Source organism: Haliotis cracherodii, unplaced genomic scaffold (genome assembly GCF_022045235.1).
Source record: "Haliotis cracherodii isolate W230 unplaced genomic scaffold, xgHalCrac1.p SCAF_7, whole genome shotgun sequence".
Classification (NCBI taxonomy): Eukaryota; Metazoa; Mollusca; class Gastropoda; order Lepetellida; family Haliotidae; genus Haliotis; species Haliotis cracherodii.
In genome coordinates this window covers 24,597,397-24,620,852 of record NW_027266330.1, presented here as the reverse complement: position 1 = coordinate 24,620,852, position 23,456 = coordinate 24,597,397, and the positions used below count along the sequence as shown (strand labels likewise).

General features: G+C 40.5%; 1 protein-coding gene across 1 annotated transcript; it reads left to right on the top strand.

Annotated features, from left to right (window-relative positions):
* The first annotated feature begins 126 nt into the window (after positions 1–126).
* On the top strand, positions 127–22,355 carry LOC139448527 (monocarboxylate transporter 5-like). Its single transcript, XM_071230081.1, has 6 exons — positions 127–143; positions 11,271–11,479; positions 19,661–19,804; positions 20,251–21,297; positions 21,632–21,682; positions 22,266–22,355. Exons 2-6 carry the CDS (start codon positions 11,281–11,283, stop codon positions 22,328–22,330), a joined length of 1,506 nt encoding a protein of 501 aa, XP_071086182.1. The 5' UTR covers positions 127–143; positions 11,271–11,280; the 3' UTR covers positions 22,331–22,355.
* The last annotated feature ends 1,101 nt before the right edge of the window (positions 22,356–23,456 follow it).

Below are 23,456 nucleotides of genomic sequence, written 5' to 3'. Positions count from 1 at the left end.
TCCTATCCAGGTTATATAGGTCCGTGATACCAACAATGCATACGTGCATATTACCAAAACGCAGAAGACGGTCGGTACATCAGCACATGAACACTATCGTCCTCTACTACACACATAGAGTTCGTTTTGAGGGATCTGACAAGGTAACACATGTTTATTACAAGGCGAAGGCGTTCGCGATCACATTCAAGCTGTTGCGTTTTGAGGTTACAAACCCACAATACGTCCATGAACGATGGGATCAGAAACGTTGTTTTATCGCTACGCAACGTACACGAGTGCCTCACACGTGTGCCTTTCGAATTCGAGATTATCATATTGTGTGGATGTTAATCCAGTAATTAATTGCAAAGACCGTGTAAATGTAAATGAAACATTGTTATTTGAACAATCAAATTTACAGTGAACACTTAATGACCCTTCATGCAATTGAAAAACGCCAGCTATCATAATTATTTTGTATTCGAAGCTTTGATAGGGATTATAGTTTTCGCTCAAAGCTCAAAACTCGGGTTCAAATGTCTACATGGTCTAATTCTCGTGCCTGGCATCCCCTGCGGTTGTGTCATGGGCTGTTGCAACAAAAACTTTAAATCTACTTTGTCTCACAACGCTCGTCGTAAGAGGCGAATAACGCGGGGGGGGGGGGGGGGGGCTAAAAGTCGGGCCGGCAGGCAAACAAATTACCTTCTTGTGGATACCCGCCCACGTAGGAATATACGGTAATGAAAACGCCGATAAGGCAGCTAAACTATCCCTCAAAATCCCAGAAATAAGCTTAAAGGGCAAGTTCACACGGAAATGAACCTTTTTTTCTTGTACTTTTTCCACATTAAAAGTGTTAACATAGAAGTGTCATAGACAAAAATATAAAAACATCATATTTAATTAACATATTTTTTGCACTAAAACGATTTATATTTTTCACATTTACCAAGTGTTCTATTTCCATAACAAAAACACCATGGCTTATGTCCCTTGCAATATGACGTCATTGGTGCCAATTGATAAACATTATGACGTCATCATGCTTTGTTAGAGCCGCTTCACGTGATGTAGGTACAGTTTTGTGATTCTAGCATCTCAGATGCCAGCCAGAATTGTGTTATGCTGAGTCACCACTGCGCCGGAGTGTGTCGTAGACCATGTTGTTTTACCGCAAACTGGTCCTTGATATCTTTTGCGTTGAGAATAGACAGGGACCCAGTTGAATTGGCACCAATTACGTCATAATCTAAGGGGGATAACTCAGGCCTATTTCGCTCGTAAAACGAAGGCCTCATAACGGCATATCACTTTCACACTATTGTGAGCTTCCTACTTTCACTGTGAAAAAAAATGAGTGTATATTTTCAAACACAGATACTAACTAATTCTAAAATTGCGTTTTGTTTAGAAAAAGAAAGAAAGTGATTTTTGCGTGTACACTTCCCCTTTAAACTTACCCATCTCAAAATCAGAAATTAAAAGCGTAAATAAGCAAAAAATCACCAAAAAATGGCATAACCTATATCTAAACTCAAATAGCCAAATAAAAAAAGTACTCATCAAACCACTAACCAAACCAAAAATTCTCCATCCATCAAAAAAAATCGACAGAGTAATCACTAAACTCCAAACAGGACACACCAGCCTAAATAACCACCTAAAATAAATTTAAAAAAATACTACAGGTAACTGCCCACACTGCAAACAACTAGAAACCCCAGAACACGCACTCATCTACTGCACACACTACCTAACACATCGAACCGCATTACAAACCACCCTCAATCTAAACAAGGCTCTCACTCTAGAAGCAATACTAAACCCACAAAATAAACTAGAAAACTTCAAGGCCTTAGGCGTATTCTTAATCAAAACGGAACTAATAAAACGCATCTAAAAACACTATAATCCACCAAATCAAAATTACATAAACACACAAACATCCACCATACCCAGCTCCCTTAGTTCTCCTCCCCTACCCCATCGGCATCTATTCCAAATCTCAAAATTCCCAAATTCTATATAAGCAACCCCTAAAGCCCCCTCTTGGGTTGCACAGACCACTTTCGCCCCTTTCGGAAACACATTAAATGGCCTGGCCGGGCCCGTGTGCGAAATACGCATCAGTCGGAAAGCGCACGTTAAATCGCCAAAGTAAGTAAATAAGTAAAGTGAAAAACCCTCAAAATAAACTAGAAAACTTCAAGGCCCTAGGCATATTCCTAATCAAAACAGACCTAATTTAGCGCATCTAAAAACTAATTAATCTACCAATCCAAAATCCAATAAACATACAAACACCCACCTCACCCGGCTCCCTTAGTTCCCTCCTCCACCCTCCTCGGCATTTATTCCAAATTTAAAAATTCCAAAAATTCAATATAATTAAGCAACCCCTAAAAGCCCCCTCTTGGGTTGCACACACCACTTTCGCCCTTTTCGGGATACACTTAATGGTCTGGCCAGGCCCGTGTGCGAAATACGCTAAAGTCGGAAAGCGCACGTTAAATCTTCTATATCAGTCAGTCAGTCAGTCATACTCAAAGTGAAGCCGTTTTCCCTCTACATTCTCAACATAGTTTCTATCAAAAGTGTTTGGCTTGTGTTGGGTCTGACTTGGCCCGGGCTGTCAAAATCAACTTTATACACACAGGTGTATCATCAAATGTGTTTACAACTATAGATTAGTATAATATCTGCCTTCATACCACTTTATAATGTCACAGTAAATCGCATTGAAAGGAAACTGATCCGTTAAAGTCAAACACTTTTACTGTATTTTCTTAAGAAAATGTCTGTCAGAAGTGTTCGGTCCGACTTGGCCCGGGCTGTCAAAATCAACTTTTAACACACAGATGCATCAACAAATGTGTTTACATCTATAGATTAGTATTTTATCTACCTATATACCACTTTATAATGTCAGAGATCGCGGTATTTAAAGAAAACAAGGTGCTCAAAGTGAAGCCCTTATCCCTCTACATTCTCAACATAGTCTCTATCAGCAGTGTTTGGCTTGCGTCGGGTCCGACTTGGCACGGGCTGTCAAAATCAATTTTTAACACACAGATGCATCGAAAAATGTGTTTACATCTATAGATTAGTATTATATCTACCTATATACCACTTTATAGTGCCTCAGATCGCGGTAGTTAATGAAATCAAGGTCCTGTCAAAATCAACTTTAATCAGTACATCTCAATTAAAGTAAACTGATCACTTTCACTATATTTTCTTAAGAAAATCTCTGTCCGTTTGTTCCGACTTAGCCCGAGCTTTCAGAAAAAGCACGGATCAGTTCTGGAAGCTGTTTTTGACCTGCTGGTCGTAGTTGTAGCCCAACATGCAGAAGTGTTTGTTCCGACTTAGCCCGGGCTTTCAGAAAGAGCACGGATCAGTTCTGATGGCAGTTGTTTTTGACCTGCTGGTCGTAGATGTAGCCCAACATGCGCGATAAAGTCCTTTCTCACTGTACCGGTTGACATGAATTCAGGGTGTCCTACTACGTTAGTCGATCCGCTTCAGAAAGGTGTTTTAGACCTTCGTTTAGGGCGTAGACCTTCTGGTTCAGGGCATCGTGGTGTAAAATGCCCTGGTCATGGCGCCATCGGTTCTGATCTCTCGGGTTGACTCCGGAAAGGAATACCACAGCTCTGTAGGAACATAAATATCTTCGACGTTATTAACAACCAAAACAGTACTTTTTCTGGTCAAGTGAAACAAATCGGACGAACCTATTATAATATGTTGTCATCTGACAACGTTATGGACTATGTGCGACTGTGTATTGCAAGGTCACCTTAAGAGCCGGTAATTTACAAGCAAATATTGGATTGTGTTTGACAGGAGATGATGTGATATACCGTTGGTTCCGTTCCCTTAAAAGCCAAGCAGTTGGGTGAAGTTGTCCAAGACTTGTCTCGGCGTACTGGGTATGTAAGCCAGGTCATTGATCCCAACATGGACAATGACGAACTGAAAACAATGTTAAAATAACGGTCACATCAGATGTATCGTTTACTGAAATCCAAACGTATGGTACGTTTTTGGAAATACACACACTGTCTGTATCTGCCATCAAAACCGGTTTCAATTATCATAGTGCTGAGTTTATTATGACTGATTCTTCATTACTACGTGCGTGGAACAGTCCTTTTAATGTGCAAAATGTTACTTCCTTTAACTGTTCAAAGATACGATATGAAGACGTCTCCTACCTTAAACCTCTCAATGTCCCAGAGGAGCTCGGGAACGTCAGCCACCTTGGCTCCTGACAGAGATCTCGTCACAATGCCTTTTCTTTCCGTGTGCCGTCCAAGATATTTTTTCAAAGGAGTCGCCATCACGTACATACTACAGTCATTGTCAGATCGTGATATTTGGAATAGGATGTCAGTGCTTACTTACTTACTTAAATTAGGAATTTAACGTGCGTTTTCCAACACATGCGTATTTCGCGCACGGGCCGCCAGGCCATTTGGTGTTTGGTCGAAAAGGGTATGTCCGAAAAGGTGAGGCAACCTTGGTGTGGCTTTCTAGGGTTGCTTAAATTAGCCAATGAGAAGCTAAGAATTAGGGTTAGGTGATAAACAACTTTCATCCTGAATCCAGAATGAGACAATACTCTTGATCCAGCATTATACTTTACATAGCTTTGACGTCATAACCATTCAGATAAATGAAATTCATACAAACTAATAGATAAACAAAACCAAATGTCAATCTAATTGACATTCGCTTAAAACCACAAACGTTAGAATACTGCCACCAACCATCAATATTTTTAACACACTTTTTATTACTTGTACGTTATTTTTATTCTTGTTTTACCTTTAAACCATAAAATATAAAACACCATGTTACATCCAATAATTGTAAAATAGATATGTACAAAGAAACCAAATGTAGACATTTAAATACCATCCAAATGGTCCCGTCATCTATCAGTTATCTCTGATGACGGATGAAAAAAACATCTTATACCTTAGAAGGCAATGTGCCGAAAGTTCATGTTCCAGAAATCTTGCTTTCTACAGCCAGTGGTCGACCTGTTTGTGACATTACAAGCTCACGACTAGTTGCCGTGTAACTCTGTTTGATCGGCAGGGCCGACTTGGCAGAATATGTTGCACAGGAGCTCGAGTCCTTTCGTCGTTCACTCCAGATGTCTCGGGACTACTTTTAGTCTCTGTTTCAAGATTTTCTGGCATGACGTCCGTGACACTTGCAACATCAGTGACGTGGTCTACGTCAGCAACATCCGGGACAGTGCCAAGATCTGTGACATGAGCACCATCCGTGTCAATGCCATCAGCAGCATCGGAGACATGGGTGATATCGGCAGGATCCGAAACGACCTTAACATCCATGACGTCTTGATCTTTAGTGACCGATGTGGACTCTGATGGAGAATCACCAGTACGGTCAACTTCCACTGATTCTGTTTCTTCCTCAGTTCGATCTTGTACAACATCTTCAGCAAGGATTAAATTACCTTCATCCTGTTGCTTCATTTCCGTCAGTTGAACTTCAGCACCAATCGTGTTACCTGTGGATGTCTCACTGGCTGAAGAGACAGAATCAATACGAGGAGTAGATGAAACTGACAAAATAACCTTGTCATGGTCATCATCCTGTTCCAGTATGTCATCTGGTTTGTTTGTCACAGTTTGAATCTTAGTTCTCTTTCTTGGTTTTGGTTTAGGTCTTCCGGTCTCTGTAGAAAACACTTCCAATAGGGAGGAGATGATTCCGATGCAAAGTTCTAATTGGACCCTCTCCATTCTCTTGCTCCACTACAAACAAAGGAATGTTGGGGTTAGGTGTCCTTGGACAATATATGCATCCTCCTACCACCGGTCTGCCATCTTTCCGAGGCAAGTGAGTTAACTGACTATAAAAGTCCAGTTTCCACCCTTGCCAAACTAGGCTGGAATTATGGAGTTACATTTTGGCTGGACTAACGAGTCTATGCATAGTCCAATCAAAATCTCGCACCAAAATCGAAATCTTCAAAAGTTCCTGTGACATTGAATAAGATTTAATGGAAAGTTATGTTTTTTAACAGATCTGAAACAATTTCGGTTTGCAACAGATCAAAGACTCCTGTAAGTGTTCAAATGGTTTAATTTGCCATAGTGACTTCAGAAAATGCGTGATTTCATAAAAAATCATGAACATGCCAAAATGTCGATTTACAAATCATTAGTGTGTGTGTCCACCTCTGGTTGCGATGCAAGCAACACATGTTCGTCTCATGGAATGGACCAGGCATCGCACAAATTCCTGAGGGATATCTGTCCATATCTGCTGGAGCATGTTTCGAAGTTCCTGGAGTGTCTGTGGAACACGTAGTTGACGTCGAAGGCGCCGATCCATCTCATCCTACATGTGCTTGATTGGTGAGAGATCAGGGGAGGGAGCCGGCCAGGGGGTGAGATTTACGTTGTTTTGTTGAAGAGATACTTGAACAAGTCGAGCAATATGAGGCCGGGCGTTGTCATGTTGAAAGGTAATGCCTGGGCCATGACGACGCAAAAACGGTAGAACAACAGGGCCGATGATCTCGTCGCGGTAGCGTTGTCCATTGAGATTTCCCTCTACCACTATCAAACGGGTCTTCTGTCTTGCTGTAATCCCACCCCATACCATAACGCTGCCGCCCCCAAACCGATCTTCTTATATGACACAATGATTGACGTAACGTTCACCTCGACGTCGGTACTCTCGAATCCGTCTATCGCTGTGACTGAGGTGAAAACGAGACTCGTCAGTGAATAGAACTTGTCCCAACTGCATGGCCGTCCAGCGTAGACTCTGTCTGTACCACTGTAGACGTGCTTGACGGTGGTTTCCTGTCAAAATGGGACGTCTGGCGGGTTTTCTGGCGACAATCCCTGCACATCTGAGGCGACGACGTACGATTTGTGAAGGTATTCGTCGAAGGCCAGGGAAGTACTTGCAGTCACTGTTGCTGGCTGGAATCGATTTCGTAGGTGTGTTATTCGAATCCAGTTGTCTTGTCGATTATTGGTTACGCGAGGCCTGCCACTCCAAGTATGGTCTCTGATTACATTCGCCTGTTGCCAACGTTGCCATAAACACCAAATGGTGTTTCTGTGTACGTTAAATTGTCTTGCAACATCACGTTGACTCGATCCTGCTTCAAGCATACAAATGCCTCGTAGACGCTCATTTTCAGACAGGCGTGGCATTTCGTAATGTTGAATAATTGCGTAATTTTGTTGTTTTTCTAAGTGGTTTTGTCAGCACGATGCAAAACAATTATGGAATTCCGTTAACGCACATGTTTTTATACCCATTCTTGGGTAGTGAAATGCATGGGGCTTGCATAAAAGTCACTTTTTGCATGGAATTCATGCTTTTCTGTATCGGTTGCGTTTTTGTGACTTGATTCCATACATCTTCTTCAATATTGAAAACCAAACTTTTCTTGTTTGTAAAATACACGAAAATATTGGTGGCACAGGAACTTTTGTAGTTGAGTATATCTAGCAACTTTATTTTACATTCGTACATTTACTCATACATTTGAGATGGACAGCTACTCGAACGAAAATGAACAGAGCAGCCAAGGATAAAAATGAAATTATATCAATATTAGAAAATAGAAACCATATCAATACAAAAACAGAAATTATGTGAATACCAAACTCACAATGGATATGTGTACCCTACTCACACACATGAGTCCAAAGAGGGACAGGTCAGCTGAAATGCATAGGCAGAAGGCGGCCTCTTAAACACTTAATGCAACAACATTTACATTCGTGATGTTTAAGATGTTTTTTTAAAGACCCGGGCTGTCGATCCGACAGGTAGAAAGGTATGCAGGATGCAAAAGGAGGTACTGCTCGTAGAAAAAACAAGTACAGTACAGAAACTGAAGTAACTTGTGCAGGTTTACTCATCTCTGTTAATCATCCTCAACAAATGCGTAAGTTATCAATGAAGCGGTAGGCTATAAACTACCACTAAAAGCTTGGGACAGCTAATTAAGGGTAAATGGTTGATTGATTACGCAACACTTACTTGATTGCAATTACACAAGGGGCAATTAAGCAAGCAGGTGTAATTGGGATTAATTCCACACTTGCATTTTCGGACGATGAGACACAAGACTTGTAGTTAAGCTAAAAAGTATCTCCATTTAAATTCAGTGTAATCGAATATTGAAATTAGCGTATTGTAAGACGATGCTTGAACATTAATGGTATCAACTCAAGTACATGTGCTATTTGAGTAACAGTTCTACGATTGATCTAATGTTCAACATTGAAGGTGAGGTGGGGTGAAATGAGGTTTTACGTCGCGTCCAAGATTATTGCACTTATAAAAGGACCTGCTTGTACTAGTCTGGACTGATGCCGATTTATAGTGCTAGCTCACTGATGTACCATGCCGCAGTTTAACATGAATACCCCACTCAGACACAGTATACTGACTCCGAGCCGACCAGTCCTTGTTTTAGCCCCTTAATGCCGAGCGCCAGACAGGGTAACAATAAGTACCATCTTTTAACGTCTTTTGGTATGACGCAGCCGGGGATCGAACCCCGCACCTTCCGCTCTCCGGGCGGACGCTCTACCACTAGACCACGGAGGCGGTCTTCAACATTGAAATATGATATTAACATGTCTTTACCAGTGGTACGTTATGAATAATTCTCAGTTGTAAACAGTATGCGTTTGTTCTATGAGTACATGTGAATCATTTGTGTAAATGCATTCTCAACCTTCACAGGTAAATTCATAATTTCATTTTAGTTACCTTCTGATATTATAATTTGCGTTCAGTAAAGAAACCGTGTTTCCGTCAGACAAGGGTCTGCATCAGATGTTTGAATAAATATTGCGTAAAATGTCAAAACATAATTGCGAAAGTTAAAACACATGTTTAAAATTCACATTACAATATATATACATGTGACCCTTGAAATATTTTTTAAAACATTTTTTAGAAATTCAAAACACGTTTGACTAAAGATCATAGCTTATGGCACCATATAAACATGCCAAAACTTCAACACACTTTACCTGTTGTTGGAATAGACAGTTTATTCAGCAAAATAGCTACAAAACGTACACTACGACGAGATCAAACAAGGTGTACAAGCTTATATTAATCTCGTGAATGGGGGAGTCAAAAGCATTTACGCACTGAATTTGGGATTATAAATATAGTAATAACTAATAAGTGTTGTGTAAAGGGGGTTGCGTTTTTTGTAACACAGGAAGTGGAATGACATGTAGTAAATACATAGTACTTACACTAGTGTCACAATAAGAAGCCAACAACGTTTTATGCTTTGCCTCATCAACGCAACCTGCCAGTATCTACTTATTTGGACTAACCCTTTCCCACGTTTCTTTCAATTAACAACGACTAATTTCATACGAAGGGGGTCTGTGATCTAAAAAAACAATTATCATGTTTTCATTGACACAGACACACGTGGTGTGGTCTGGTCTGGTCAGTAACTGACCACCAGCTTTTGACATATGTCAATATGCCGGGTCTGTAAACTGACCATTACAATGATCGAACGATGTGTGACGTCTACTATTCATCTAACAGTTGTAGCATTTATACATTAAAGCATTCGTTTTCTGCCGAGGATTTAAGATTGGGAGGCCTCTAAACATGTAATTTTTTAATTTTGTTTACAAAAGAATAGGATTTCGATTAAAAGGTTACAGTTAGAATGACAAGTACCACGTTCAATCACAAGTATAAGGTTATGGTGAATTTTGGTCAAGGCGAAACAACCACTACTTTGAGAGTTAAGAGTGGACGTGGAGCGGCTTCACTTTGTATAGATATAAATACTTTTGATGAAACATCTGTGTGTTTAAAGTTAATTTTGTCAGCCCGGGCCAAATCGGACCCAACGCAAGCCAAAAAACTTCTGATGGAGACTATGTTGAGAATGAAGAGGGATAAGGGCTTCACTTTGAGCACCTTGTTTTCTTTTAATACTGCGATCTGTAACACTATAAAGTGGTATATAGGTAGATAAAATACTACTCTATAGATGTAAACACATTTGTTGATGCATCTGTTTGTTTAAAGTTGATTTTGACCGCCCGGGCCAAGTCGGACCAAACACAAACCAAACACTTCTGATAGAGACTATGTTGAGAATGTAGAGGGAAAAAGGCTACACTTTGAGCGCCTTGTGTTCTTTAAATACCGCGATCTGAGACATTATAAAGTGGTATATAGGTAGATATGATACTAATCTATAGATTAAACACATTTGATGATACATCTGCGTGTTTAAAGTTGATTTTGACAGCCCGGGCCAAATTGGACCGAACACCTGTGAGACAGTTGAGAGTATGGGGAGAAGAGGTCTACTTTAACCAACGTGTCTGCTTTAAACACGATGAACAGTGACATTATAAAGTGGTATTTACTTAGATATAGTACTATTCTATAAATGTAAACGCTATGCCGACAGATTGAAATTTGTATTACGACAGCTAGAAGTATTTGATACGTTTCAAATTTCGTTTAACGATTGCTCTTTTACATGTTACCAAGATTAGCGACGCTTAAACACAGCTCCACTTTCTGGTTTTCAAGCGATTTTACTCCGAATCACTTCATGATGGTGCACGTTTTTGGTTTGTGATTGTTCATTAATGTCGTGTGTGTGTTGCATCAATAATATGTGGATATGATCGCCGATAAAGGAGTAATTAGCCAATAAAACTTGGGCCCGGCCCTGTCCGACTTTTAGGCAATCCCGACTAACGGAATCGTGTGGTCAGGCTTGCGTACTTAGTTGATGCATGTCATCGTATCCCAATTACGTACATCGATGCTCATGATATCAATCACTGGATTGTCTGGTCCAGACTTGATTATCTACAGACCGCCGTCACATAGCTGGAATATTGCTGTCTGCGGCCTTACACAACAAACAGACCCAAACAATATAGTCATGTGCATGTCCTGTATTCTTGCATAATGATAACTAACAAACAACCTTGGCTCTCTCTCTCACTCACTGACACACATAAACTACTTATTTTGAGACCCCTATCAGAATAGGCATGTGGTGATTATATTGTCAAGGGTGATTAGGTTCTGAGACCATTTTCTCGGCTTGTGTAAATCGGACACGTTTATCTGAAGGTCGTCATGGTACAGCTGTAATAATAAGTGTTGCATGAAACAAACGAACAAACAAACAAACAAACCACAGACCCCAAGACACAACCGTAATGTTCCTGGAATAATTCTTTGCTTTTTAGAAACGAGACAATGAAAACTCCAAAAGAGGACGTTGATCGTGGATATGCCTGGGTGGTTCTTGCTGCCTGCTTCGCCATTGAGGTTCTCTATGGCGCATTGATCTGCTCTGTTGGAGTGATAACACCGGCGATTCTGGAGGAAATTGACGGTGATTTGGTCAAAGTGTCCTGGATAGGATCAACTCTGTTGGGGACATTTACAATGTGTGGTGAGTTGATTTTTTATCTTAACGATTCAACGTTGACATTGCATGTGTTGGCCCATAATTATACACCAAGGTCAATGAACAGATGCATCAGGTATCAATGTGATGTCATAGCAAACAACAATTGAAAGGTATTGGTATATCCCGTCCTACCATATATGTCAATTTGGGGATATATATAATGTGTTGAAAGTTAAATTACTGCAATGTTATGACTAGGTAGGAAGTATGTCGTTCCACAATCCTTCATTTACTTCTGAGTGAGTGAGTGAGTGAGTCAATATCATAGTCACATCAGCAATAGTTCAGCCATATCGTGGCTAAAGCAATTTATACATTAAGTAAACATCAATTTAGGCTATGTAAGAACCTGTCAGCAAAGGACAGTAAAATTACTAGACTTATCACAGATATCTATTTATAAAACTTGCATGTGGCCATCAAAAGCTATTACTAAACAGAACAATACATTGTGAAAACGGGCTTTAGATCGCCAGCACCTGAAGGTAGATCACCATACTAGGGACCAAGGTGACTTACAGTATATTTGCTACCTACATGGGCCCCAGCAGGATTAACACCACCCCTGCAGCCGCTGGTGATTGTATGCAAGTTTAGCCATCAATAAAAACTAACAAATATACTACGATTATAATCGTGGTAGGCCTAAATTTACTTTGAATTATGTGGAACTTACGTACCCTTTCTGGGGGACAATAGTTTTACAGTACTTTAACCCCCTTCGAGGATACATACACTGACAATCACAGTTGCTAATTTAATCTACCAAATTTAAAACAACATTTAGATATTTTGCAAAATAAATTAATCCAAATGTTTCAAACAATTCTATTCCTTTTAAAAAAACAATGATTAAGTGAGAACTAATATTATTAAAACGATTCTTGACATATGAAGATTTGAAATATTTATCCCTTGTGATGGCAAAATCAACACAGTCAAGCAGGGCATGCTTGACCGTGATTCTCTCATCACAAGGGATACAAAATGGAGGATCCTCACCTTTCAGTAAATAATCATTTGTATACCTGCTATGGCCAATACGACATCGTCGCATCATTAGATCTGGACTGACAACCCAAGTAGGTGTAACCGATTGTTGTTTTAATTTCATGTAATTTATTGATATCAACACCATCCTTGGATACATCAGTAAACATATATCTTAACGTGTCATACTTATTTCGCAGTTGGTTGTATTCTTGTTGATAAATGAGTGGATTAGTTTGAGTTTTCTTCAGTTTTGTTAATGTCAGGTCTACCTCTGGCTTTATCAGTTGCCAAGGAGGCGAAGACAAAAGACGATAAGGAGAAATATACTGATGGAAATAAATAAGGGATCGCATAGTGTGTTTGGTCAAAGAGTCCGAATGTTGTTATTTTTTTGTGGCCGTTTTTCGGAAGTACATGGTCAACGTCTCCAAAACGCAGGCTATCACCAATAGAAAGACATGCAGTGCACGTGTTTCACTAGTTTTTCATGGCATAATGGGGTGTAAAGTCTTCTACTTTAAGACCGATGTCATTGACATCAACTGCGTGAAACATGCCAAGACAGTACATGTGTTTGAAGGAGAAATGGCAGGCAATCGGGATGGTGAGGTCAGGCCAGTCACTGCGAGAAGTTGCAAGACACTTTCAGAAGTCCATGAATGTCCTCTCACGGCTGTGGTACCTCTGACCGGCGATGTTGTCATGAGACGTGGGCGTGGGCGACCAAATATACTACAGCTCGTCAAGATCGTCAGATTCGGCTGATTTGTTTGAGGGATCGCTTTGAACCTGCCCCAAAAGTGAATGCCGAGTTCAGAGCTGTCACACATCTACGGTTAAGTGATCGCACAGTACGTAACAGGCTGCGTTCAGCGGGTCTACAAAGTCGCCGTCCCGTGGTAGGAATCAGGATGACCCAAGAACACAAACGGCGAAGGTTACAGTGGGCAAGGCAGCATGGGGCCAGACAGCTGCGTCGTTGGCGTTACACCATGTTCAGCGATGAGTCTCGTTTCAATATGGACAATGCAGATGGTCGGATACGTGTTTGGAGACGACGTAATGAACGATACCAAGCTTGCACTGTCAAACAGCTTGACAGATACGGAGGTGGATCAGTGATGGTCTGGGGTGGAATCACCTACGACAACCGAACAGATTTGATTCGTGTGGATGGTCGTCTAACTGGTGTTCGTTACCGTGACGAAGTGTTACGCCCAGTGGTGCTTCCGATCGCTAACAGCGTTGGGCGGTTGTTCGAGTTTCAACAGGACAATGCAAGGCCACATACTGCTCGTGTTGCAGCCGATTTTTTTAGGCAGAACCAGGTCGCTGTGCTTCCATGGCCGGCTAAAAGTCCAGACGTGAACCCGATAGAACATTTATGGGACGTTCTTGGTCGTCGGGTGCGAGATCACATTAATCAACCTCGTAATCTGGACGAGATGTTTGACTGTTTAAGACAAGAGTGGCATAATGTTCCAAGGGCTACAATCCGGGCATTAATTCGGAGTATGCCAAGACGTTGTCAGGCTGTTTTGAGAGCTCGTCGTGGTCACACTTCATACTAAAGAACTGAGATTAAGTCTTTATTTACCATGTAGCTTTCATTTGATCAAGTGTTGTATTAAAATCTTATGTCTGCACCATCTATACGATCCTTTATTTTATTCCATCAGTGTATTATCAAGGTTTATAGGTGCAGCAGAAATGGCATTTTTTATTCTTATTCCAAGAGGGGGGATAAGAGAGGATTTGTTTTGGTAAAGTTCCCCATAGAGGTGATGAAAACGCAGTCGTATGCAGGATTATATCGATTTGAAGATAATTTAGTGATATACTGTAATATAATTTTCTACGTCGGAGTTTAAGCGATGGCTCGTCAGCGTCTACATATAGACTATTTATTGGAGTTGTTCTAAAGGATCCCAGGCAAAGTTGAATCTTTGATGGTGAAAAGAATCACGAATTTTAAGATTACTTCTGCATGCTCCTCCACAAACGATGGAGCCGTAATCGAGTTTTGAATGGATGAGAGCCCTATATAGTTGGAGGAGGGTCTTCTGATCACCTCCCCACTTTGAATTTGAAACGACTTTTAATAAGTCGAGCGCCTTCAGACATTTTGCTTTAAGGCAGTTTATATGGGGTTTATATGTCAAATGGCTATCAAAAATATGACCCAGGAACTTGGTTTCCTTTACAATCTTGATAGGCGTGCCATCCAAATATAATTCATATGGCCTATATTTTCGACAAAAATGTATACAATTTAGAAAATTTACAATTTGAATTTTATTTAGACATAATTGTAATTGTCTTTCTACTGATGCATATTTTTATCACGACATGAGATCCGTCGATAGAATCGTTAAACACCTTAGATAGGCTATTTATTTTAATGCTAAACAACGTGACAGAAAAAATACTGCCTTGTGGGACACCCTGATCCTGAGTATAATGATCAGACAGGGTACATCCCAAACTAACTTGGAATTAATTGTCTGTCTGATACAAACTTGGATATAAATTGAGGCAAACGGCCTCTCAATCCAAAATCATGTAAATCTTGTAAATACCATGTTTCCATGTAGTGTCGTATGCTTTTTCTAAATCGAAAAAGATAGACACTGCATGCTGCTTGTTAATAATGGCATTCTTAACGAATGACTCCATTTTAACAAAATGGTCAACAGTACTTCGATTTTTCCGAAATCTACTCTGACTATTAGTAATTAATTTATTAGATTCCAAGTAACATGTTAATCTATTGTTGACCATGCGTCCCATGGTTTTGCAAACGCAGCTGGTCAATGAAATAGGTCTATAATTTGAGGGATCAGTATGATCCTGTCCAGGTTTTGGTATAGGAACAACTATGGCATCACGCCATGAAGACGGAAAGTTTCCAGATGTCCAAATGTCGTCAATATAAAAAGAAGGGTTTCTAAACATGTTTCTGGTAAGTGCTTGTATAACGTGTCATGTATAACATAACATGTATAACATATAACATGGAATGTATGACATAACATGTGACTTATAACATATAACCTATAACGCGTAACATACAACATATTACATCGCATGTAACGATGAACATATAACATGGAATGTAAAACAAAAAAACATGCAATGTATAACATAACACGTGACTAATAACATATAACCTATAACGTGTAACGTTCAACATACTACATCGCATGTAACGATGAAAATATTCTGAACCGCGAAGGACACGTCACTATGGATAGATCGTATTTGTCCTGGAAACATACTTTGCGACATATTAAAAATATGAAACTTGGCAAAACTGATCATCAAGGTTGAAATTAAAGTTTCAATATTCTTAAAGTGAAACACAACACTAGTCTCTGAGAAAATGGCATCACAAGTCAGTTTCTCGTGTGTTCGCCATGTGCATTGATGACTGCCGTGCAACGTCGATACATGGATGAGGCGGTTGATTAAAGCCATAGGCACTTGAGCCCACATTCTGAGGAACGCCTGACGCAGTTCAGCTGCAGTTGTCGGCCTTGGTCGGACATCATTCAGCCGTCTTTGAATCTCGTCCCACAGGTGCTCAATGGGATTTAAATCGGGACTGAGGGCAGGCCACTGCATGGTTCTGATGCCATTCTGCTGGAGGAAGGCTCTTTTTGCTCTCGCAGTGTGGGCACGGGCGTTATCATGATGAAACTCGGGGTTGGGGCGACGTGCCAAATGAGGTATGACGTGTGGTCTCAAGACTTGATCAATGTACCGAACTGCTGTGACACCTTTGCCTCTCCCTGGACCGATGTTCTGGAAGACCACAGGTCCGTCCCTCTGTGCAAGACCAATTCCACCCCACACCATGATGCTCGGACCACCCCACGAGTCTCTCAACAACACAAGCATCCGAATAACGTTCCCCACGGCGTCTCTCTCTCTCTGTCTCTCTCTCTCTCTCTCTCTCTCTCTCTCTCTCTCTGTCTCTCTCTCTCTCTCTCTCTCTCTCTCTCTCTCTTTCTCTGCCATCTGCTGTTGAGATACAGTGACGGCTCTCGTCTGAGAAGAGGACTCTTCTCCACTGCTGGTGCCGTGTTGCCCACTGAAGACGGTCCCGGCGATGGAATAGTTCCTCGTTGTGGCCTGTGACATTGGAGGTGCCTGCTCGTCAATCGTCGACGCACGGTGTCCGCACTAATGTGTTGCTGGTGTGTCCCAATGATCTGTCGAGCAGTTTCTGCAGCAGTAACAAAGCGATTGTGAAGATGCTGTCGCACAATCTGACGATTCTGACGTCCGGTGGTGACCCTTGGTCTTCCACTACATGATCGGTCATCTGTAGTGTTGGTGGTCTGGTACCATTGCTGGAGCCTGTATATGGTCCTTACGTGGACTTGAAATGCATTGGCTACTTGTCGGGCGGTTTGTCCAGCTTGCAATCGTCCAAGGGCTTGGTGTCGCTGATTTCTTATTAATCTTGGCGAATGAATGCTATCCGATCTGGGTGGATATTTAAGGGGCAAGAAGTGGGGGAACGGATGTGCATTTCAATTTGCACGGAACTCACGTGCATCGGGTTACCATGGCCGTTGCCGTGATACGTTTGGGCGATCGGTTTTATTGTAAACTGCTTTTTCGGACAAGGTAATGTTAAATTTTAGAAACTTTGACAAAAATTACCCAGCTACTTAAATGACACCTTTTTTGCAATGTTACTTGGGGTGACGTTTCTTTTGCGGTTCAGTATATAACATGTAATGTATAACATATAATGTGTACCATGTGACATATACCATGTAATGTATAACATGCAACATGTGTCCAAGAGCGTACGCTTTGCCCTTAGATGGTGGGTCAGAGTGATAACCGAAGACGAAACCCAGGGGTGAAGTTTTAGACGACAGCAGCAATGTATATTGTTGCTGGGTTGAAGTAGGTCGAAAGGAACAGGTTGATAATAACGTGACAGACCGCACATCGGGACCGAGTGGCCAATGTCCCGCTCTGTCACTTACACATAGGCAAGAAGTCGGACGGCGATTCAATGATCTTGTCCCGTCTCTCTGACTGACGATGCCAATCATGCTTTGTAGATAGAGGTATTACTTAACGTGGGGCATTCTGGAGATTAAGGGTCCTTCCCGGAAGGGGGTTATCATTAGAGGGGATACGCCTAATGTTTGCTGAATATATCAAACAGACAAAGGGAATAGTATCTCGGTGCACTTGAAACATATTGGTTGGTTGGTTGGTTGGTTGGTTAACGCCGCACTCAGCAATATTCCAGTTATATGACGGCGGTCTGTAGATAACCGAGTCTGGACCAGACAATCCGGTGATTAATATCATGGGCATCGATCCACGCAAAAGGTACTTTAGATAAATGAAGTTTTAAATAAAAGTAATGAAATTGTTTACACTATTTTAAATAAAAGTATTGAAATGTTTTGCACTATAACACACATAACATGTGAAGTATAGCATATCACTTTAACATATACGGGGCGTTGGGGTAGTCTAGTGGTTAAAGCGTTCGCTCGTCATGAGGAAAACCCGGGTTCGATTCCCCACATGTGTACAAAGTGTGAAGCCTATTTCTGGTGTCCCCCACCGGGATATTGCTGGAATATTCCTAAAAGCAGCGTGAAACCATACTCACTGTAACATATATCATTTAACATCTAACATGTGACGTATAATATATAACTTGTTCGTAAACATATCACATGTAACGTATAGCATTTAACTTATACCATATATCATATAACGTGGCATCCTTGACGATTTAACTATGTATCTAACAACGCGCTGTGGAGCATGGGTCCATGTACGCTTATAACGTTGATTATGGTTACGGTTCTCGGTATGAATTGCTAACATCAAGTTGCTGTTCAAACAGTATTTACTATTTGCAGGTATATATAAACAAGAAGCTACATACGCCAAGTCACCACATAATGATGAAAGTGGTGGTGTTGGTGCCCCGGCGCGCCTAGCCAAACCGTAGCCTGTTAAAGGGTGAGCCCTTCCTTTTTCGTCTCTGAACCAAAGCTTATTTAACCAAGGTCACAGATTAAATATTTATAATCAATACCAATACATATAAATAATGAGGAGTGACATCGTTGCACAGCTTGTTCGGATTCGCTGACAGTAAATTTGTATTACAATGATAATGGTACTTGACAAATGAGATCAGCTGTCTTAAGGGTAATTGCAATTACGTGATTCTGGACATACATGACATGGCTACATGGTAATTAACCATTGGAATTATATGTTCAAGCATTGTCGATGTCAAGAATCGGTAGCAATGACACGGTTTTGATGCGCGGGTGCCTTGCTTCATACTGATGAAAGAGATACTTGTATTTCAGACAGACAGACAAACACACAGACAAATGTATTCGGTACTCCAGTCCACCGGCCCATAATACAATGGAAATATACTGTATATATATATGTTTGCATACTCGGTAGATTTAATAATGATTTACCGTTCTACACTGTGTTTCCTCTTGCGCTAGAATACTGGTAAAAAATCATAAGAACTTGGAATTCATCTTCTACATGGTTATGTCCCTTTGAAAAACAGAAAGTGCAGAGACGTTCATTATATGGGATGTTGTTGTCAAGCCCCAGTTCGACAGCAACTCTGAAATTATTACGTCGGAACATGGCTATAAGTCTACTTCACTTGTGTTGTTAAGGGACACCCGATACACAACAGATCGAGTTGCGCAACGTACACACAATCAGACCAGCAGAGAGTCTACCACTGCCTGGAGTAACACGTGCGCGATCGATTGACTTGAGCCATGTTCTGCACACAGGCCAATGTCTTCTATACAATGGCGTATACTACAGTATAAATAACCAATAAGTATTATGAACAAAGGCGTTCAGTTCAGTCGGTGTTTGCATACTATGGAGCGATATGAACATTGTAACAAGTATTTTCCCAGAGGCCATATATGTGTAGACATGAAAAGGATACAAACACATTTCGAACTGTCAACACACATTGCTTGACATGACCAGAGCCTTGCTGTAAAGCAGTATGAATGTGAAATGAATATGTCATTCTGTTAACGAAGCGTCCTTGTATTAATCGATAACATACTAAGTGTTGAAACGAAAATTACAATATAGACACCTGCAATAAATACCTTATTTCAGGACCATTCGTAGGAATGGTTGAAGGCCGACTGGGACACAGATTGGCCTGTTTTGTTGGTGGCATCCTGATACTTCTGGGACTTACATCCGCATCCTTCTGCAGAACTGTCACCGGATTAATCCTCACGTTCGGCGTCATAACGGGTGAATATTTCCATGAAGTGTACCCAGAAGACATTCAAAATAATACAAAAGTCAGCATATATATATATATATTTTAATAAAAACTGGAGCACGGCATACATTGTAGCAGATAATGACATATACTCGTACGTTTTATGAAGTTATCAGCTGAAGTATTGAGGAATCATTATTCAAAGATATCGTATATCAATGACTTGTATATGTATTTTGTAAGAACTTTATTTCGTTCCTTCAGGCCTATAACAGCATCAGACAAACTTCGATCGTATGTAAGACGTTTCGTTAGTCATGAGACATGTAAGGTTGTTATGTATTTTGTGTATTTAGTTCGGAATCTGATGAACGCCAGCCCATACCATATTTTGTAGTGTTTGATATCATGCATGCAGTTTTACCTCTTCCATTCACTCACAGAGAATCAGTACTTGACGTATATATTTCCACAGGTCTAGGTTGCGGTCTGGCAGCTAATGTGAGTGGCGTGGCTCCCGGTGACTACTTCAATAAAAGACTACCCGCAGCATATGGTATTTGCATGTCTGGAGGTGCATTAGGACTACTTGTAGTCGGCCCCTTAACTATATTTCTATTAGATCTGTACACCCTATCCGGAACGTTGCTCATTTTGGGTGCCATCGGATTTCATGTGTGCTCAGCTGGAGTTCTAATAAGACCATCGTCAACACTGAATCCAGATAAGTCAATTTTGGTGCAACCTGATTGTGAAGATGGGACTGAAGTGTGTGCTGATGCACCTCAAGACCCTGCTGAGCTTAATTGTGTGCCAAATACAGATGATCCATGTGCACAAAATGAGACTACTGTTACAGTTTTCCTTCAGGGCGATGATGACAGACATACCTGTTCACAAACAGATGATAATGAAGACACAGACTTTCGAAGTCCTGACTCTGGTATTATTACTAAAGAAGACAATTTTAGAGCAGGAACTACAACTGTTGCACCTCTGCTGGAACAGAACTCACATTCACCAAAGAAAGATTCATGGTGCAGGGCAATACGAGAAAGTGTAGCTCTGTTTGGTGCAAATGGATTCTTCCTCTACCTCCTCAGTGTCCTATTTTGGTCTCTTTCAGAGGCTACCTGCATGGTTCATTTACCAAATTATGCTGAATATAAAGGTAGTACACCTGCACAGTCCGCTAGTCTGTTTACTGGAATGGGTGTTTCCGCCCTTTTCTCCGGAATGCTTGCTGGATTTGCGTCATCTGACAAATCTATCGGAAACATCCTACTTCATGTTGGACTGCAAGGAATGTCAGGGATATCAATTATGATACTCCCTGTGCTATCACATACGTACCATCTCCAAATGGTTGCCTGTGTATTATATGGTACATACAGTCAAGGACCGTACACGTTAGTGAGTCCCATATGTATTGAACTGATAGGCCGATCTAAACTAGCCGTTGCCTATGGAATGTGGTCTTTTGTCTTAGGAATCGGCTTAATGTTTGGGCCACCTATTGCAAGTAAGTAAATTTTGAAATACATTTTTCTCGTAACTACTTTGTGAGTGAATGAATTTTTTTTCTTAATTTGATTTTTAGAATAAATTAGCTTTGTCCTCAATGGGCAAACATCTTCAACCGTGTAACCATTATTGAGCTGTACATATAAATATGGAACATATTTGCTGGTTTATGAGCTGTTCAGCCAAAATTTAATATATTGCAATTGAATAAATATTGCTGCAATGTTATTATGATATTAATGTGTATGTTGCATTATTAATTTTCGTAAATTTGAATTCAGGTGTTTTTATCAGCAAAATGTTTTGATAAAAGGTAACCATATTTGTTTCAGGTCTAATTTATGAAAGAAGCGGAGATTATGACTACACGTTTATTTTTGCGGGTAATTGAAAATGATAAAAGAACTATTCTTTTGAAAAGTGAAAGTAAAAGTAGAAATTTGAGTCGATATATATATGGATATTATGCAACATTGAATAAGTGTTACTTAATGCTTACCATGTTAAACCGGTAATAATAATAAATATCGAGTGCCATTTGGTCATCCTGATAGTTGCATGATCTTCACAGGGAAATGTGAGTCATTTGCTTCCGTACGGTATGTGTCTTGTGCATCATACCGGAACAGACCCGTTAAGATTCGGGTAGAATAGGTCTTCAGCAACCCATGCTTGCCATAAAAGGCGACTAACGGGATCGGGTGGTCAAGCTCGCTGACTTGGTTGATTCATGTCATCGATCCCAATTGCGTGGATCGATGTTCATGATATTAATCACTGGATTGTCTGGTCCAGACTTGTTTATTTACAGACCGCCGTCATAAAGCTGGAATATTGCTGAGTGCGGCGTTAAACAACAAACAAACATACCGGAACATGCCTTGGTTATTAAAGGTTATTGACAGATCATCATGACCTATGTAATATGTATACCTTTGTTCACGCATAATCATTGTCTTCTTTCAGGATGTTGTAACCTCGCCAGTGCCGTCTTTGCCATGTGCATACCTCTGTGCAAAAGGAATATATGAGTGTGTGTGTGTGTGTAGTCACGGGACAGATCTGATGCCTTTTGGATGCAAGATTATTGAACGTGATTTCACAATGGACTCTTTCCAAAAGTGAGTTTACAGGTATGCGTCTTCTTAGGGCACAGAAAAGTGTAAAACATGTTTGCCAAAAAGGTTCGTGCTCACACTTTTTTTCGAAGTGTTGTCCTTTGATGGTCCGTTTCAAGGAGACTGCTAACCTTGGCATAATTAGTGACACGTATGTATCTCATCAAGTCATACCACATCTAATGTCAGAGTTGTATATGCAAATATGTATATTTATTTTACAGTTATTGATTTCAATTTTTAAACTGTTGCTTTTGCACTTACACTTGTTCAGTATTCATCTGATATTAAGTAGGGCCAATGTCACGACAAGGGTTGGTTGGTTGGTTTGTTTGTTATTTAATGCCGCTCTATGTATGTTCCAGCTATATGACGGCGGTCTGTAAATAATCGAGTCTGGACCAGACAATCCAGTGATTGACATCATGAGCATCGATCCACGCAATTGGGATACGATGACATGCATTCACGACAAGGGAAGAGTTATCTTTTGTATGCAGTGTATAAGTGATATCCCATGTTTCAGAGCTGATAATGAATAAAAAAGTAAAAACATATACAATATTAAATTAAACAATTGAATTGTTAAACAACAAACAAACAAAAGTAAAGCTTTCACGTTTTGTGGAAGATGTGTGGCACATATGATGCTTAAGTGACCAAAATGATGTCCGTTGCAATTCCTTACTCTTCCTATTGTCATATGTTTCCATAGCGTCATCTCAGTAATTAAATATATATTAAAAACAAAAATATGTGTCACTTTATTAATTCTCCTCTTCAATGTACATATATCATGTCATTGCAGATCGAACAAACGTTGGAACAATGGGAGTTGCTAAAATATTTAATTTCTTAGAATAGGACCGTTTTTTTCTGTCGGAGCTTAACTTGCTTGTACGACGTGTGGGAATCGGAATTACCCCTCCCCCTTGGTTTATCCCCTCACAACCATCTCCGTCTTGCAACTCTCATGCAACTCTACTGGTATAGACTGACCACTGGTGTAATGGTCTTATTGACTTCTGGAACTTCTGTT

What these genes read in the sequence shown, in the direction of transcription:
- LOC139448527 (XM_071230081.1), top strand. Translation starts at nt 11,281, where the DNA reads ATGAAAACTCCAAAAGAGGACGTTGATCGTGGATATGCCTGGGTGGTT. An exon ending in CACGTTCGGCGTCATAACGG is followed by an intron (nt 19,805 to 20,250) that starts GTGAATATTTCC and finishes ATATTTCCACAG; the next exon opens with GTCTAGGTTGCGGTCTGGCA. An exon ending in GTTTGGGCCACCTATTGCAA is followed by an intron (nt 21,298 to 21,631) that starts GTAAGTAAATTT and finishes TATTTGTTTCAG; the next exon opens with GTCTAATTTATGAAAGAAGC.